We start from the raw sequence: 16,339 nt of genomic DNA on the forward strand, positions 1-16,339 counted from the left end.
GGGCGATCTGTCAAAGTCCCCCCTCCTTCGCTCCTTCCCTCCCTCCTTCCCGCGAGCAGCAGGGCTGTCCTTTGCGCTCCCTTCTCCGGCTGCTGCTCCTGCCTCCGCCTCCTCTTTCTCCTCCTCCTCCTCCTCCTCCTCTTGCACATCGTGCATGCCCAGCAGCGGCAGCAGAGGCGGCAGCAACAACAACAAAAAGCTCGCAGCGGCAGCGGCAGCCCAGCCTGGAGCGGCTCTCTCCTCCGACCCGGATCGAGGGAGGCTGAAGCAACTCTGCTGGCCCCCAGCCCCCAGCCGGCCACCTCCTCCGCCACCTCCTCGCCGCCGCCTCCTCCGGGCGCTGCCAGCGGACGCTGCCTTGCAACATGCCGAGGAGGAAACAGCAAGCGCCCCGGCGCGCAGCAGGTACGAGCCAGGCGCTCCCCCCACATCCTCTCTTCCCAGAATCTGCCACTCCAGGTTAGATTCCGCCCTGCACCCCGCTCCTCTCTTTACCGCTGGTTAGCCAGCCTCTCTTTCGCTCCTTCTCTCTCCCACGATTTAGGAAGCAGGGTGGGGTTGTGGGGGTTGGTTGGTGGGAATAGCCAACCTCTCAGCGCCTTACTTTTGATTTTATTGGGGCTGAGACCCTTGGATTCCGGAGCTTTGGGGCACTTTCCTGAACTGTGCATCATCTGGGTGACTTGTACAAAGAGGGCCGTTGGGGTCCTCTTTGGCTTCCCCACCGCCTTCCTGGTCCCCTCTCCCAGTTTTTCACCCCAAATGTTATTTATTTATGGTTTCTTGTGCCAGAGGAGGTGGTTTGGCAGGCGGCACAGAGAGACGCTTAGGACCATGTGGATAAAATTCCTTCACCCAACTTTCTTTCTTTGCCTTTGGGGGGTGACACCGAGAGAGGGGGGCACCACCACCAGACACCCTCTTCTTTCTGAATGGGCACTTCCTTTGACACCCTCCACGCTATTGATTTCTAATTTATAAGACTAAGCTGCACAGGAAACCAGAGCAAAGGGAAAAATGGGGAAAAAACGGTTCTGGATATTGTTAGATGGTTGTCAAGAATCTTTTTTTACATTCCTTTTTACACTTGCCAGAGTTTGTTTTTTAGGATATCCATATACTTTTCCCTTTTAACTTTTTTTTTTTTTTTAAAAAAAGAAACTGGTGCACTTTATTTACCATCAGCAGTGCTAGCTCTTGTTAAATTTGCAAACCGGATATTTTTGTGTGTGGAAAGGCCAGGTTTGCAAAACAAATACTTCTTCCTTCCTCCATGCCTTCCTTTTAAAAACAAAACACCAAACCCCTTACCTTTTATTTTTGCAGCCCTTTTTAAGGCAAGGGGTGGGTGGAGATCTGGGTCTGGAGCAGAGTTTCCTTGGCCTGTTGCCATCCTTGATTTGATGGCTGATTGATTGCCTGTCATCCAGTTGCCTTTGATCTATTCATTCCCAATAAACCTCAATAAATCACTTGCCATGGTAACGCCAGACTCTGTATGACATCACGCACGTGGCCTGTCAGCTCTGCCAGTGCAACTTTCAGGGTTTCTGGTTTGCTTTAGTTGGGGTGGCATGGACGGAGAGAGTTGATTAGGGCAGATCTTCTTGCACTGGAAGATCCCCTCCTTGCAGAGTACTGAAGGGGAGAGGATCAGTATTCTGTGGATATTTAAGTGTGGGAGATGAAGTTCTTGTAATCTTTAGGAAGCAGACATATGCAAGGTATGCTGGAGTGCCTTTTGATTTTGAAGTGGTTGTCGTCCTATGTTTAATCAAGGAGCTTATCATTTCTTGTGGCAATGAGAAGGAAGGTATACTTCTCAACAGCATCTTCTCAGAAATGGCTTGGTCTACAAGATAACTAGGCAGGCAGGCAGGCTGGCTGGCTCTCATGGGCGACAAGTTTGATTTTTCTCGAAATGAATCATCATGCATCTTAACTTCATTCCTACATATCCATTTCCCCCAAAGCATGCCTCACCGATCGCCTTCCTTTCTTGAAGTTGTGATAGGAAGAAACTCTTTGTTTCCTCCTTGCAACACTTTAGCACTTTGCTCAGGAGCTGGGAAGTTAAGGAAAAGTTTCTGTTTGTAACAAACACGATGACGTAGGCACCTATCCCGTCTTTTGCCTTTCAGATGAATGCGAAGAAATGCTTGAAAGGTGAATTCAGAAGTTTCCCTTAACAATGATTAATTTCAGTGGAAAGGAACTATCTTCCAGGAGGTTCAGGCCTGTTCCTCAGGGCTAAACCAAGTTTTGAACTTGCAGTGTTCAGGAAAGGAAAGTCTCCAGACCTCTGCTGGAATTGGGGTTGGGCTGTGCGTTCTGCTGAACCTTTATATTTTGAGGCATGCTTTCTTCTTTATATATATATGCAGTTCTCACAAACAACTTACGATGTGTGCTGCACTGAGCAAAAGTGAAATCTCTCCTAGCTAACATCAGTGCAGATTTTGAATAAAGCTGAGCACCTTTGGCTGAAGCATTTAAATCACTTTTTAAAAATAAAATAAAAAGGAAAACTAATATAGCAGCATTTTTTTTAATGAAAAGAAAGAAAAGAGCTTTCCAATGTAAAGTATCAGGTTATTTAAGAAATATTCATTAACAAAAAAAAAGGGAGTTCGGGACTAATAGGAGATGGAAGAATGGATTTGCTCTATCAAAATGACCCGTCAAAACGACTTTGTTTCATATTTGATTTAATTGTCTCTCTCCTGACAGGCACATTTATCAATAGCTTAATGGTCAATCAGAAGTTGGCAGAGTGAATGCTTTCATTCTTTCTCATACACTTGCCTTGCCTTTACTTTATCAAAATGCCTTTGGCTAATGGATATAGGGAGTGGGGGCAGAGAATGAATGAGATCTGCTTATTTAAGGCAAGTGGAACAAAACTATGCTGTTGGTATAGGAAAAAATAGCAGAGAAGCTTATTATTATTATTATTATTATTATTATTATTTTTAAAAAACCATTTGATGCAGCAGAAAGTTTTTTAAAAAAATGTTTTCTTTTCTTCTTTATTTAACAGCTGCAACTTGTAAGGTCCGTGACTGCTTTTGTGGTATACTCAGAGCGATGACAAATTTATTGCTTTGTACTGATAGAGCAAAGAGGAGAAAAAACAGGGGGGGGGGGTAAGAGGGAGAGTATGTGTGTTGGAGAGAGGAGACATACACATTACATATCCCTTGATTCGTCACTCAGGAAATCCAGTCTCCAGCAACCTTGAGAATACTCTAGGAAAAAAAAAATCCCCCTCCAAACTGAAAGGTCCGCTCAGCCATAAAAAAAGAAAAGTTGTTTTGCCAGCTTCATTAGTGTTCACCTAATTAGCTGTAAACCTGATGGATTCCTGACAGCTTTAATGATTGGAGATGACAAGCTCCACGCAGTGTCATCCAGCGGAATTAGGTTTGGAGCTAGTTTGATGTAATCAAGTTGATATTACACAGTCCTGGTTGCCTTTAGTTGTGCATTAACTCAATTTTCTGCTGCAGGTGACAAATGGGCTTTGGTACCTGGATAATCATGTCATAGGAATTAGGGCCCTCGTAATGGTCTGGAGTTGAATAACAACAACAAAGGACTCTCGGCAGCGTAGAGAGAGCTTGCAGCAGGTATTGCAGACAGGTGCGCAAATCCTTCATGTCTAGCCCAAGTGTGAACACCACAAGGGAGAAGACTAAAGCTGTCTTGAAGAATCAGAGAAATCTGTAAAAATGATGGTGTCTGTTTGTTTACTTTAGGACTTGGGTTGAGTAGGGTGGATGAGAGGAGAGGGGATGGAGGTGCTGAACGGGGTTTCTAAGAGGTACCAAAAGGTTTTATTTGGATAGCATTCCCCCCCCCCCCAAGTTTTCATCATTTAAGTTGGAAAATGGTGTGTTCTGAGAAAGGGAACAGCATTTATTGCTGATTAGGAAAGTGTGGAGAGTCTGCATTTAACAGAGGCCATTCTAGTTCATGCAAGCCATAATTATCTCACTTGGAATTACAAGCTTCCACATATTGCTTTAAAAAAAATAAAATCTCCCTCTTTCAACAATTGAGAAAAGATTATTGCTGTTTCCTTTTCAGGTGGGGTTGGACATGATGGCTGGGAATTGTAAAGGTCCCCTAGAACTGCTTTCAGACTGCCATTATAATACACATTGAACTCAGTGGGGCTTGTTTCTGAGTAGGCATGTATAGGGCTGTGTGGCTAAGGATGCAGCTCACCTTGGTGTTGTTATGGTGGAATTAGAGATTTCTCGCTTTGCACCCTGAGGATGTTGCCACCCCACCTTCAAACAATAAGGCAGAGCAAATCTGATCTGAGGCCTGGAAAAATTACAGCAAAGGCTTCAGGTGTGATCCAGAATACTTAACACCAATGGGAATTATGTCATGGATTTCAGTGCTATGTGGATTCCACCATCAGCTCTGCAAAATATGCTTTATTTCCCACAACTGTACATGTAGTTCTATTAAAATCCTTAAATTGACTTCTGCTCCTGAAAAGGACTTAAGTCAGCAGGAAAACGTACAAATAGAAATAGATGGATTTTAGTTTACTTCCCTCCCATGGAAACCTCTTTGGTTATCAGAGATCACAGTGAAATTTGCAAGTTCTTATAGCCTTGGTGGCGGTAGGAGATAATCTGCCATACAGGCTGAATTATAATGCTTAGGTCTTCAAGTGAAATCCAGAATTTGGGAATATGAGTTCAGGAAGTTGAGTGTAACCCCTAAAAAAAGTTTGTACACCACAAGTAGTGTGTGTGTGTGTGTGTGTGTGTGTGTGTGTGTGTGTGTGTGTGGAACTGCATGCTGTGATAAAGTAAACTCTCTTCCTGAGTCCCTCCAGCCTCAGCCTCTGGGACTTTCCTTTGCTTACAAACCTGCCACATATTTCTCTGTGGGGCACAGAGTCTTCTTAGCTGACAAAATGATTAGTTATGGTTAAGGTTGTCCTTTGCAGCCCCATACCCCTCAAAATAAAATTTAAAAGTGTGGGAAACAATGAGCAAAAGGAGGTAAGGGAGAGAGTGGAGTGTAAACCTTTGAAAAAGGAAGGAAGTCCTGATTCCATTGAATGGCTTGTTGGGAAAGGGAATTTTCTAGAATCAGCTGCCACTGCTCCCATTAGCTTGACAGCTGTCAATTAGCCCTTCAGTAGTCTCCTGGGCCACAGTTTATTGCGTGCAGTTGATGTTGTCATTTTGTTCTCCGTTTTGCCTTGAGCACTATGATGAGCTGGAGTGAAATAGTCAATAACTGATGTATCAGCAGTTATTTCTTAAATTGGCTCACAAGTCTGCATTTCCCCCCTTTTTATAGTAAAGATTGTTTTGTAAAGTGATTAGAATGAATTGTGACTGCTACAGGGTTATGGGGAATGTGGTCTAGCTTGGGGGGGGGGTGTTAGGAGGATTATTTTTGGTGCCTTTTTTTTTATTTGGTCTAGGCTGTTTTCAGGATCAGTGTGAATGTGAATGCATTAAAGGAAAGAGAGGGGAAGAGAGCGCACGACCGAGAGCATCTTCAGAGGAAAGTGCAAAGGAAATTGTGAAGGGTACAAGCTGCACACTTAGATGCATGCATATGGAACAGTGAAAGTGCGAATAAAAATAAATTTATTTGCCATTGAGAGAGGGGGGTGGGAGAGAGGGAGAGAGTCTGCCCTGTAGCTTTTTACATAAACCTTGCAAGCATCGCCTCAAAACTGTGCAGCAATCCATATTTTAACCCGTTGTTTTGGCCAGTCTGAAGACGATCCTAGCTACAGCGATTCCATTTGCAAATTCTTAATATTAGACCCACTGTCTTTCAAAACAAAAAATAAAATAACAACCAAACCAAAATGCCTCAGTGTTATTCAGGAAAGTAGGTGTATGTTTGCGCTCTAACAGTGGGCTATAAAGCAACAGACTTAAACCTTACATTATTTACAAAACCATTTAGTATCATGTTCAGGACCACCCACTTCCAGGTATTCAAGGCTTTGAATTCTTTCCATTATTCTGTTGCACCCCAAATTGGGGTTTTCTCTGTTGAAGGATTAGAGTTTTCCTTTTTTAAAAAAGAGAGGAAGAAAGAAAAACCCTGAAAGGTAATACAATATATTGTATTTAATAACAATGATATGGACTGGTACATCCAGACAGATAATATGCAGTTGTAATTAGACTGAATAGACAGGCATTCATTTTTAAATTTTTTGACACATGCATAAAATAGTCATATAATAAGATAAGATGACAATTTTATGTTAGGTTGATAAAGTGCCCCGATACATGCATTTAAATGTCTGTAAGCCCTTTTTTATCCAGACAGATTAATTCTAGTTTTTCAGCATTTGCAGAGTCATTAAATTAATTTCCAGAATCCCACTAAACAAGTGAATTTTTGTGTGTTTCACTTACATACAGGGGTGGAGACTGGAATCATTGTGGTTAGGCTTTTTTGTTTGAGTATTTCTGCATTGAAAACAAAGTAAAGAAAGAAAGAAAGAAAGAAAGAAAGAAAGAAAGAAAGAAAGGAGAGATATTCTCCACAAAGAGAAGACTTAACCCCCCCATATAAGATTATTTTGAAGGATAGCATAGAATTTATTGCCAGTAAAGTTGCTATCTAAAAAGGAAAGGAATATTTATATATATGTATGCAAGGATGTGTTTAGCTACTCATAATTTTGCCAACGAAAGATGCTTTAAGTTCATTGGAGATGGGAAGAATTCATCAGCCGTGTAGAGTCGTATGTCCTTAAGGGGGGGGGGGGAGCAGAGACTTCATCAAAGGGATCCTGAACGCTCGCCAGCATTATACACCATCTCATTAGCTTCGTTACAAGGGGAGGGGTGGCTTTACCCAAATAATGAACTTGAAGAATAATTTATTATTTCATATTGCGAGGTTACATTCCAATTAATCAGAGTTCTCTTTCCTTCGCTTACAAGAAAGTCTTTAGAATACAGGTGAGTTCTCCACTGCAGCAATTCTGGCAGATTCAACTATAGATTCTACCTCATTCCAGAATGCCACCAACACACTTCTTCATTTTAAACCAGCCAGTGAAAATACAACTGTACTTGACGGTTCTTGCAATAATACTAAGGTTGTGGTGGTTGTCATTAAAAAAGTTATTTGCTGTAAGGGCCTAATTTGTGTGTGTTTTGCTGATCCATGTTGGCCCTCAAATAAAAGCTTCTTTTTTTAACAAGCTTATAGCACAAATCAAGAGGTCAAAAGGGCAGCTGCATAATCCTGCTCCGAAGAGACGTAACATAATGTACGAAGTGATGGACCAAATTCTGGACCAGCACCACACATTTCTGGTGTTCGTTTTTCTTTTCATATTCCATTTCCATCATTAAGCTGGGCCCTCTCTCTCTCTCTCTCTCTCTCTCTCTCTCTCTCTGGGTCTTCTGTGTTCTTTGTAGGATGGAGGTTGCATGAAACAGGCCATTTTTTAATGAACAATTTAATGTAAATGGGTTCTGAATTTAAATTAATATTAATGAAGCTTTGAGTGAATTTATTTTGCATACACAAAGAGTTGTAACTCTTTCACCCAAACACTCTTGTCTGGATCTGCTAACACATTTGATGGGCAGGCTGGTTAGCTTTTAATTTTGTATGTGTTTGTGTATTATTGTGTGTGTTTTTTTAATCGATTATACCACTTTGGTCTTGCTCTTAGCACAGCATCAAGCAGAGCATCCTCTTGGTTTAAACACACACACATACACCTGTGCTCATCTTTGCAGTTTACATTTTTTTAGTAACTCTTGTCTTTCTCTTCCTCTTCCTACAATTTAGACTTTAGTCATGCATTGATGCCTTGGGAAATTGATTCGAACATTAGTTAGCAGAGTCGAGATGTTTTCTTCTTACCTCTAATGCATTATGTATCTCGGAATGATGGGATGTTCTATAATTAATTCTGTTAGATGTAATTGCTATAATCACTTTGATGCTACACATAATAAGAGTAATATGGTAAGCATATGAAAAAATATAAACACCTTATTGTAACGCTTTTGAGTCAAGGGCTTAACATACATACACAACTATACACAAACCAACCCCATCGGTCCTTATTTTGCTTTGCACTTTATTTTTCCTTTCTTAGGCAAAGGTGACCTTTTAATTTTACATTTCCTTCCCTCTGACAAGGGAATTCTAGAAAACATGAAAAAGTTTTTCCGCGGTGGCCAGAGCTCACTTTTACGTGAATATTATCGCTCAGTTCAAAAGATCAGCCAACTCAACTGTTCCTTGGCAGCATATAAGACACAACAATATTAGCATATATCTCCTGAATGAAGAGGCAAAACGGTACATGCTGTTGTAACCCAGTTGTAAACGATGCGGAAATCGTATCACATGCGCCTTCTCTTGTAATGAGGAATTCTGGGAAACATGAGAGATGAGAACTGGATATATAACTAGAGAGAAAGAGAGAGAGGAAGAGAGAGAGAGAAAAATGATTGCATCATTTCCAAAAGGGGAAAAAAACAAAGACAGAATATGTTTCTCCATCCCTTATTTTTAACTTCCTTTCTCTCTCTCTCCACCACTGAATAGTGGTGAATTATGCCTTTGAAAAATAGTTGTACATAAGCAGGAAGTGGAAACAAAGATGGCTAATAGGGCAGGGTGTGCACAGAGATCCTAGTTTCTGAAAGAAAGATGTTTAATAAGACCATCTCTCTTAATGAGCTGCACACTATGCTTAATGCTGCAAAGGTCACTTGATTTTACGATCCGCCCTCAACTGCGACTTTGTAGGTTTCATCCTCAATTTATATTTTACTGCCTTGTGTTTTCTGAGAGGTTAAGTGTGCAAAGAGTGCCTCTGATAGGAGGTGCAGAGGAAATTAGACCCAAATTTGCGTCTGTGTGTATGGCAAGAGATTTTTTTTTTTTTTAAAAAAGGGCTCTCCTTCCTCGCCTTTCCATTTTTCAATATTGCAAAACGAGTCCTTTTGTTGACGGAGGGAGGACAGAGCGGAGATTTTAACTTCTGTAAGCTGAACAAACAAAACCCAAACCACCCTCTTAGTGAATTGTTGTCAGTCGAGAGCAGAACGGAACAGGGGAGCGTCTTCTCCTCCTTCTTTTCTGAAGTATCTCTGGGACTGGGCTATGCGCCTGCAAGCCCCTTTCCTGCTAGGTCAACCTCTGTTGCTGGAGGGCCAGATCTCAGCGGGGGTCTCCCGAACGCGCCTGAGAGTGGCAGCCATCAGTCACCCATCTGTGACATGGAGTCTGTTTTTGATGGCAGGGATAATAAAAAGGCCCTGGGAACTGCAGAGGCCCTTGTAATCAGGGCCAGCACTGACATCCTTCTCAACTTTTGACAGCTTCTTCCTTTTCTCTTTTCACCGCCAAGACTGTCTCAACTGGATTTTTTTTCTTCTCTCTCTCTCTCTCTCTCTCGTTTCATGTACTTGATCAGTCTCAGATGCTGGGATCTTTTTTATTTTTTATTTCCAGGAGGGAGGGTTTGTGTGTTTCTTTTTGGGGTTGCGGGCTGGGCAGGTGTGAGGGGGAAGCCTGCAAATATATATATATATATATATATATATATATATATATATATATAGAAGACTGTGGGCCTGTTGCTAATTAATGTTCCTCCATAAGATTCTGTCGGAGTTGAGTAATGTTTTTGATCTTTATGCCTGATAACTGCATACTTAATGAGATTTCAAAGCTGTGAGTGCAGCTCCCTACAATTATTGACAGATGCCTCTTCTTTGCCATTGGGTTCAGCTTCATAAATCCTCTTGCAGTAATGAGGTTCAGAAGTGCCACCCTGCCAGTGAGCTAATGAAAGGGGGGAGGGGAGGGGGGAGGGACGAAGGGGGAGGGATGGGGGGGGGAGAAACTCTCGCGTCTGCCTGACACATTTTTTCCCCTTTAAAATTTACTATGCCGGTGTCAAGCTGTGGGACAATTACTTCAAACATGCTAATTTTTATCTTGCTTTTTTGTGTGTGTGCCAGGCAAAGCTCGTGGCCTCTGTTTCATCCCTCCCTTTTCCCCTCTTTCTCTCTCGTGCCCTCTAATAATAAATGAAAATTGCATATAACATTTTTTTTTTAAAAAAAAAGCATGGATCTGAACTGTTGAGGGCTTTGATAGGTATGTGTTCTCCTGTCTCGCTTTCCCTCAGTTGTTGTTTTTGGGTCGGGTGGGGGGAAGCTTGCAGTCAATCAGAGCATTATTATTATTTTTTTGCTTTTTAAAAAAGAGGGAAAAAATCTGAAGGGCACAGGGAGGATGAAATAAAAATAAAACAAAGCAGGAGGGAGGGAAGGAAGGAGAGGAGGGGACGGGATGGGAGAGGGAACCCAACAAACTCCTTGGGCCTCCTGTCAGTTTCCCCCTAACCGAACAACTTGAAACATCGTAGATTTCATTTTAGAGTTCAGAAAACGAAATCCTGGTGGAGAATGGCTGTGCTGTGCCAAACAGTCGATTTCCTTTTCAGCAGAGCCATATATCACTGACCCACCCTTCCCTCGTGACAGAATGACAGGTGTCATTTATCAAATGGGGCCTGCCAAACAGCAGGGAAGGGGTGTGTGTGTGTTTTCATGGGGGGGGGAGGAGGTTTGGAAAGCAGCACAAGAATGGTGTGCGTTTTTGGGTGTGTGTGATGCTGTCTGTTTCCCTTCACAGCAGCGCTGCTATTTTGGGGGAGATTGTTAAAACAGTTCAGCGGGTGTGTGCTTTGCAAGATCCAAACCAGCATCTGTATCTACCTGCTAAACCCTGTTGTTGAAGTACACTCCCCCCCCCCCGCACGCCCACCCCTTCGTCCCCATATGTGGATTTCCTTATATATGGGAGGAGGGAGCTAGCTGGCTGACAGGTATCATTCAGAGGGCCCCAGCTTGCTGGCTGGGGGTTGTGTAAATGAATATAGGGGCTCTCAGTTTCACATGATTCAAACGTGCATTGTTGAAGATGGATGTTCCTTAAAAAAAGATTGATGATGGATATCGGGCTTGTGGCACCATTTATCATTTTGAATATTATTTAGACTTACCGTGTAAAGCTGTAACTTGAGAGTTGGATGAGCTGGGCAGGAGGGAGGCCTAGGATGTGCCTGTTTTTGATGGATGGCTTTGCGCTCGTTCTCTCCCCCCCCCCCCCCACCGCCCCATTGTTTCCTACCAGATACCAGCCGGTCATTATAGGAGTGCCTCACTATTGTATTTTAGGGGCCTGGGGGGTGGTATATGTATGTATATAAAAGGAAAATAGTGTTCAAGATGAAAGGGGTCAGATCATTTCAAAGGCAATGACAGTAACCCTGCGAGGGATAGATGGAGACTTTGCAGCAACATTTCCTAGGCAGTGGAATTCAGAGTCAGTTTAGGGGTTCTTATCCGGGCGAAACGTCTGAGGAATTTCAAGGCATGCCAAACGAGTTTGAATAAGGTGAATCGAAGGTTTTGTAGATCCCTAAACAGAAGAAAAAGCATGAGGTAGTAAGAGGTCAAGACCCAATATATTTTGCCTCTTAAGCTAGAGCACCCTGATCCCTGCCCCCAGACTCTGAGTCAAGGTGAAGCATATCTGAGATCAGTCAAATTATTTTTGGCATCTGAAAATCCTACAAGTGTCTCTCTCTCTCTCTCTACCTGGTAGTAAGAAAACCACAACAATAAATGAAATAGCTAAGAATTTCTTTCCCTTTTCATGACACCTAAAATCTGCTGCCTGAGGGGGCTGTCTCACTCTGCCTTATGGTTGAGCTGGCCCTTTTGAACAGAAAGGGAGAATTCTTTCAAAAACAACCTCTGTGTGGTCTGTAACTGAGTCCAAATGGACTGTCAAAGGGAAACCTCTCATGGACCTCAATGTGGAAAATGTTGCTTGATCATACTTAAGATGGTCCAATTTTCTTTCCTTGAGTTCTTGATTCTTTGTGATGCCTTCAAGTCATGTTATAAGCCTGGCCTCAGACCACCTTTTGTCCATTGGGTTAGTGAATCATTGAAAAATGATTGATATGTACTTAAAATGGTAGTTTTGGAATTATGGACAGTAAACTCAATGCACATACACCTTTTAAAATTGGGAATGATTCAGTTACTACAGCCCAACTACTTGAAGGGTTAAGCATGCAGTTGGAAGCCGTCAGAGAGAGTTTTCATTCACAAAGCATTTTGTTCCTGGCGTTTCCCTAAAGTTTTGTCTCTGTTTTACAGTTAAGCTTTCACACAGTGCAAAAAAATAAATAAAAAAAAATCCCAGTTCTGAAAAACTAATGGAATATAGCACATGTTGAGGGCTCATTTTGTGGCCACTTGATTCCAGAAAAAAAATCTGCTTGCAGTCTCTTTAAGCCGCAAAATCGCAGAAGTAAAGTGATGAGATTCGGAGCAGTGTACCTGCAACACAGTTCTTTCCTGACTGTTCTGTGTGTGAATCATGGGGAAACAGAAGCACACATGTGCAAAAAGGGTGGGGGAGTGGCAATGTGGTCCAATGATTGTCTGTGTGTCTTATCGCGCTCATTGGTGTGTATGAAATTTCGCGCGACATGCCGGAATGTTGAAGAGAAGAAGAAGAGTTTGGATTTGATATCCCACTTTATCACTACCCGAAGGAGTCTCAAAGCAGCTCCTTTCCCTTCCTCCCCCACAACAAACACTCTGTGAGGTGAGTTGGGCTGAGAGACTTCAGAGAAGTGTGACTAGCCCAAGGTCACTCAGCAGCTGCATGTGGAGGAGCGGAGACGAGAACCCAGTTCACTCTACCGCTCTTAACCACTACGCCACACTGGCTCTCCCCAGTCGTTCAAAAAGCTACAGTTCCATAATGCAGCAGGTACTTGCTCTGTGAGAACATCATTAGAAAACAGGACAAAAGTGCTAACACAATATTCCCCATGTCTGGATGCACCCTGACTCAGACCATTTGTTCCTCTAGCACATTATTTTTTTATTTCAGGCACATCCATTTGGGTCTTAGATTGTGGGTTTTTTCTGCAACAAGTTCTGAACACAATAATAGCACATGAGTGGTGGATTTGTTCCATTTTAGCCTGGAGAAGTGTTGCAGATAAATTCTGCCATTTTAATTACTGGGGGGGGGGGGGCGTTTCATGTAAAAAAAGCTAGGGCAAAAAATAATCTGGGGCAGTTGTGGTATAAAAGTTATGGGATGTGTACTGATTGGAAGTGGAGCAATGTGACTGCCGCAAAACTTTTTCAGGTGCAGAGCAGTGTGATTGCGTGTGATGGCTCTGATAGCACCCAGAGCACAAATCATCATGGATGTGCAATAAAAAGGATGTCTGGAGAGAGCTCTCTGACTGGCAGCAGTTGCAGGGAAAGATCTTTTTGACGTTCTGCACACAAAATGCATGCCCTACCAATGAGCTACTAAGTACCGACTCTTGGAAATTTTGGAGAAGTGAGCCTGTGAATAATATATATGTGGTACAGTTTTTCACATGGTCTAGACCTCCCAAACTCTAAATGTGGAGATGGCACGTTTGAACACACCATAAAGTTGAAAATTGTCTCCTTAGCATGGATCGATTCCCTCAATGTATTGGCTTTCCATATGGAAATAACTTTTGACTGCCATCCGTATGCAGGCAAAAAAAGCAAGCTTTCTGCAATTGTATAGGAGAATTTCATTTCATGAGTGTGAATGGTTGTTTTGCAAATCCTGCAAGCACTCAAGCTGAGTCAGAACCTCTAAACTTAGTCAAGTTTTAATTCTGCATATTGAGGATGGACATTTGGTATCATTGAGATCTTAAGTGAGAAAAATTATGTGGTTTCCTTTTGTTTGAATTGAATTTTGTATCTGAATTTAGGGTGTTGTTTTTTCTCTACAGGTAGGACAAAAAAGTAAGTCAAGTTAAGGCTTGAGGCATTTTAGATTTCAGGGCATGCAGGCTTAAATCTTTGTAGGGCAAAAATATTATTGGATCACAGAGCTGGAAGGTTCTGATGAGCAAAAAATGCCAACCAGTTCAGATCCTTTCTTAAGGCACAATTCTTTGAGCTACACAAGTATTCTGTGCAAATCTGTGCACATAATCGGCACCGCAGTGTACTACTGGCAGAGGCTAGGCAAACACACACATACACACATTGTGCTAATATTCCTACAGATCAAATAGCTCCAGGTGGCCGAGTCAAGAATGCAAGTCACACTGTCAAACTGAGAATCCCTCCTTTTATTTCACAGAACATAAGTTTAGATGGGAACTTTTTCTGGTTTAGCCCTTTGGGTGATATCCAGTGATAGTCATACTCCTACCCTTTGAAAATTCTACTCTGAGTATGACTAACATATCCTATGGTGCTGAATAAGAAGCACACAAAAAAGAAAGTGCATTATTGCATGCGTGAATAAAGCATTTATAAAAGGTGTTGTGGGGAGTTACAGTACTGTGGGGGTTTTTGTTTTTATTTTGATTAAGTATTCTGTGTTTTTATATTGTGATTTTATCTTGTGAACCAGCCTGAGACCTGCAGGTATAGGGTGGCATATAAATTTGATAAATAATAATCATACACCACCTTGTGTCAGGAATTGAACTCAGGACATTGGGTGGCAGGCATAGGTAGGGTGTGGTGAATGAATGTGCCCACTTCCTGAGGAGGAAGAAGATGATTTTGGATTTGATATCATGCTTTATCGCTACCCGAAGGAGTCTCAAAGCAGCTAACATTCTCCTTTCCCTTCCTCCCCCACAACAAGCAATCTGTGAGGTGAGTGGGGCTGAGAGACTTCAGAGAAGTGTGACTAGCCCAAGGTCACCCAGCAGCTGCATGTGGAGGAGCGGAGACGCGAACCTGGTTCACCAGATTACGAGTCCACCGCTCTTAACCACTACACCACACAGATGCATGTATGCTCAGAGTTAAAACCAAACCTATGAGCAAGGCAGGGTGTGAATACTTATTTGCCCCACAGAATGAGATATAGCAGGCAGGGTAAGGAGTCTTTTCCATGGTGGTCCCCTAATTTTAGAATGCCTTCCTTAGAGAGGCTCACCTCTCAAGAAGGTCTGAAGCTTCTTGCTGCCTGGCAAAGACCTTTTTATTTCCACAGATGCTGCAAGATCATTTTAAGATACTCAACGTGTTACGGTCTGCTGTGGTGGTGTATGCTTCTGCGGCTGTTGGTTTTATTTAGTTAGTTTTGCACTGTGGCTGCTTTGCTTTATTTAATTTCTTGTCCACTTTTAGAGTGTTTAAACTTTTATTACAAGTTGTGAATTGGGCCATATGCAATTGGCACAAATAAAATAAATATAAAAAATGTATATAACATTGCACAGGCACCTGTCCGTCTAACCTTGATGCTTATGAAGGCTATTGTCTCACCGAGAGGGGTATAAAAGTTAAGGTACTTCCACGGTAGAGAGGAAGTTAAAATTAGTTTCTTGTGTAATTTAATGTTTAGTAGAGAAGTCTGGAAATTGGACATTTTTACCTATTCAGCCATGCACAGAGCAAATGTAAGATAGAATGAAAAGCTGTGTTTGTGAATGCTATTGGTCAGGCCTTACTCATTCATGAGAGTATTAGTGTTTTTAAGGTACTGCCGTAAGAGCTATACAGTGGTGCCCCGCAAGACGAATGCCTCGCAAGACGAAAAACTCGCTAGATGAAAGGGTTTTCGGTTTTGCTTTGCTTCACTAGACGAATTTCCCTATGGGCTTGCTTCGCAAGACGAAAACGTCTTGCGCTTTTTAAAAAAAGCCGCTTGAAGAGGCGCAGTTGCGACGGACCGTGCTTCGCAAGACGAAAAACATCGGAAGACGAAAAGACTCATGGAACGAATTCTTTTCGTCTTGCGAGGCACCACTGTATGACTGAAATTTGGCAAAGGGTGTGCTTGTGTTTCAATATTTGCCCGTGTGTCACTATTAGTACATTTTTAAAAGTTCCTATCTGTTTCTGAGTTGCTCTGTGCTCTTTCTACTTTGATCTTTAAATTGGCTCCTGAGCCCTTGTGTGCTAGATGAAGCTCTGTGTTCCCTATAATGGGGAATCTAAATGTGGCTATAACTTTTTTGCTTTTTGGCCAAAGTGGATAAAATTTGTAAGTATGGGAGCCCCTCTAGAGTCGATTAAGGAGACAAATAGCTCCAGGGTTTGGTTTCTTTTGTGAGGGAAATAATAATAATAAAAGATTCACTTTTCTTCATAATTTCTTATGGGGAGTAACAGGGAATTGTCTCTTGCTCTTTCTTATAATAAAATAATTAAGCGTTGGCGTAGGGTGTGTATTCTTGCGTGCACATCTTTCTAATGCTCTGCAGTTTCACACAGGGTTTTGGTGCCCTCTGGCAGAC

The 16,339-nt window shown here is 42.2% G+C and overlaps 1 protein-coding gene across 1 annotated transcript in view; it reads left to right on the forward strand.

Moving 5' to 3' along the window:
- Nucleotides 1-308: 308 nt before the first annotated feature.
- The window catches only part of TSHZ3 (teashirt zinc finger homeobox 3), a 112,380-nt gene continuing 96,349 nt past the window's right edge, over nt 309-16,339 (forward strand). Inside the window, exon 1 of the mRNA XM_083513387.1 lies at nt 309-405. Coding sequence (XP_083369513.1) covers nt 366-405 — 40 coding nt within the window. The 5' untranslated portion in view covers nt 309-365. The remainder of the gene's footprint in view (nt 406-16,339) is intronic.

Source organism: Podarcis liolepis (genome assembly GCF_965112155.1).
Source record: "Podarcis liolepis genome assembly, chromosome: 7".
In the NCBI taxonomy this organism is placed as follows: Eukaryota; Metazoa; Chordata; class Lepidosauria; order Squamata; family Lacertidae; genus Podarcis; species Podarcis liolepis.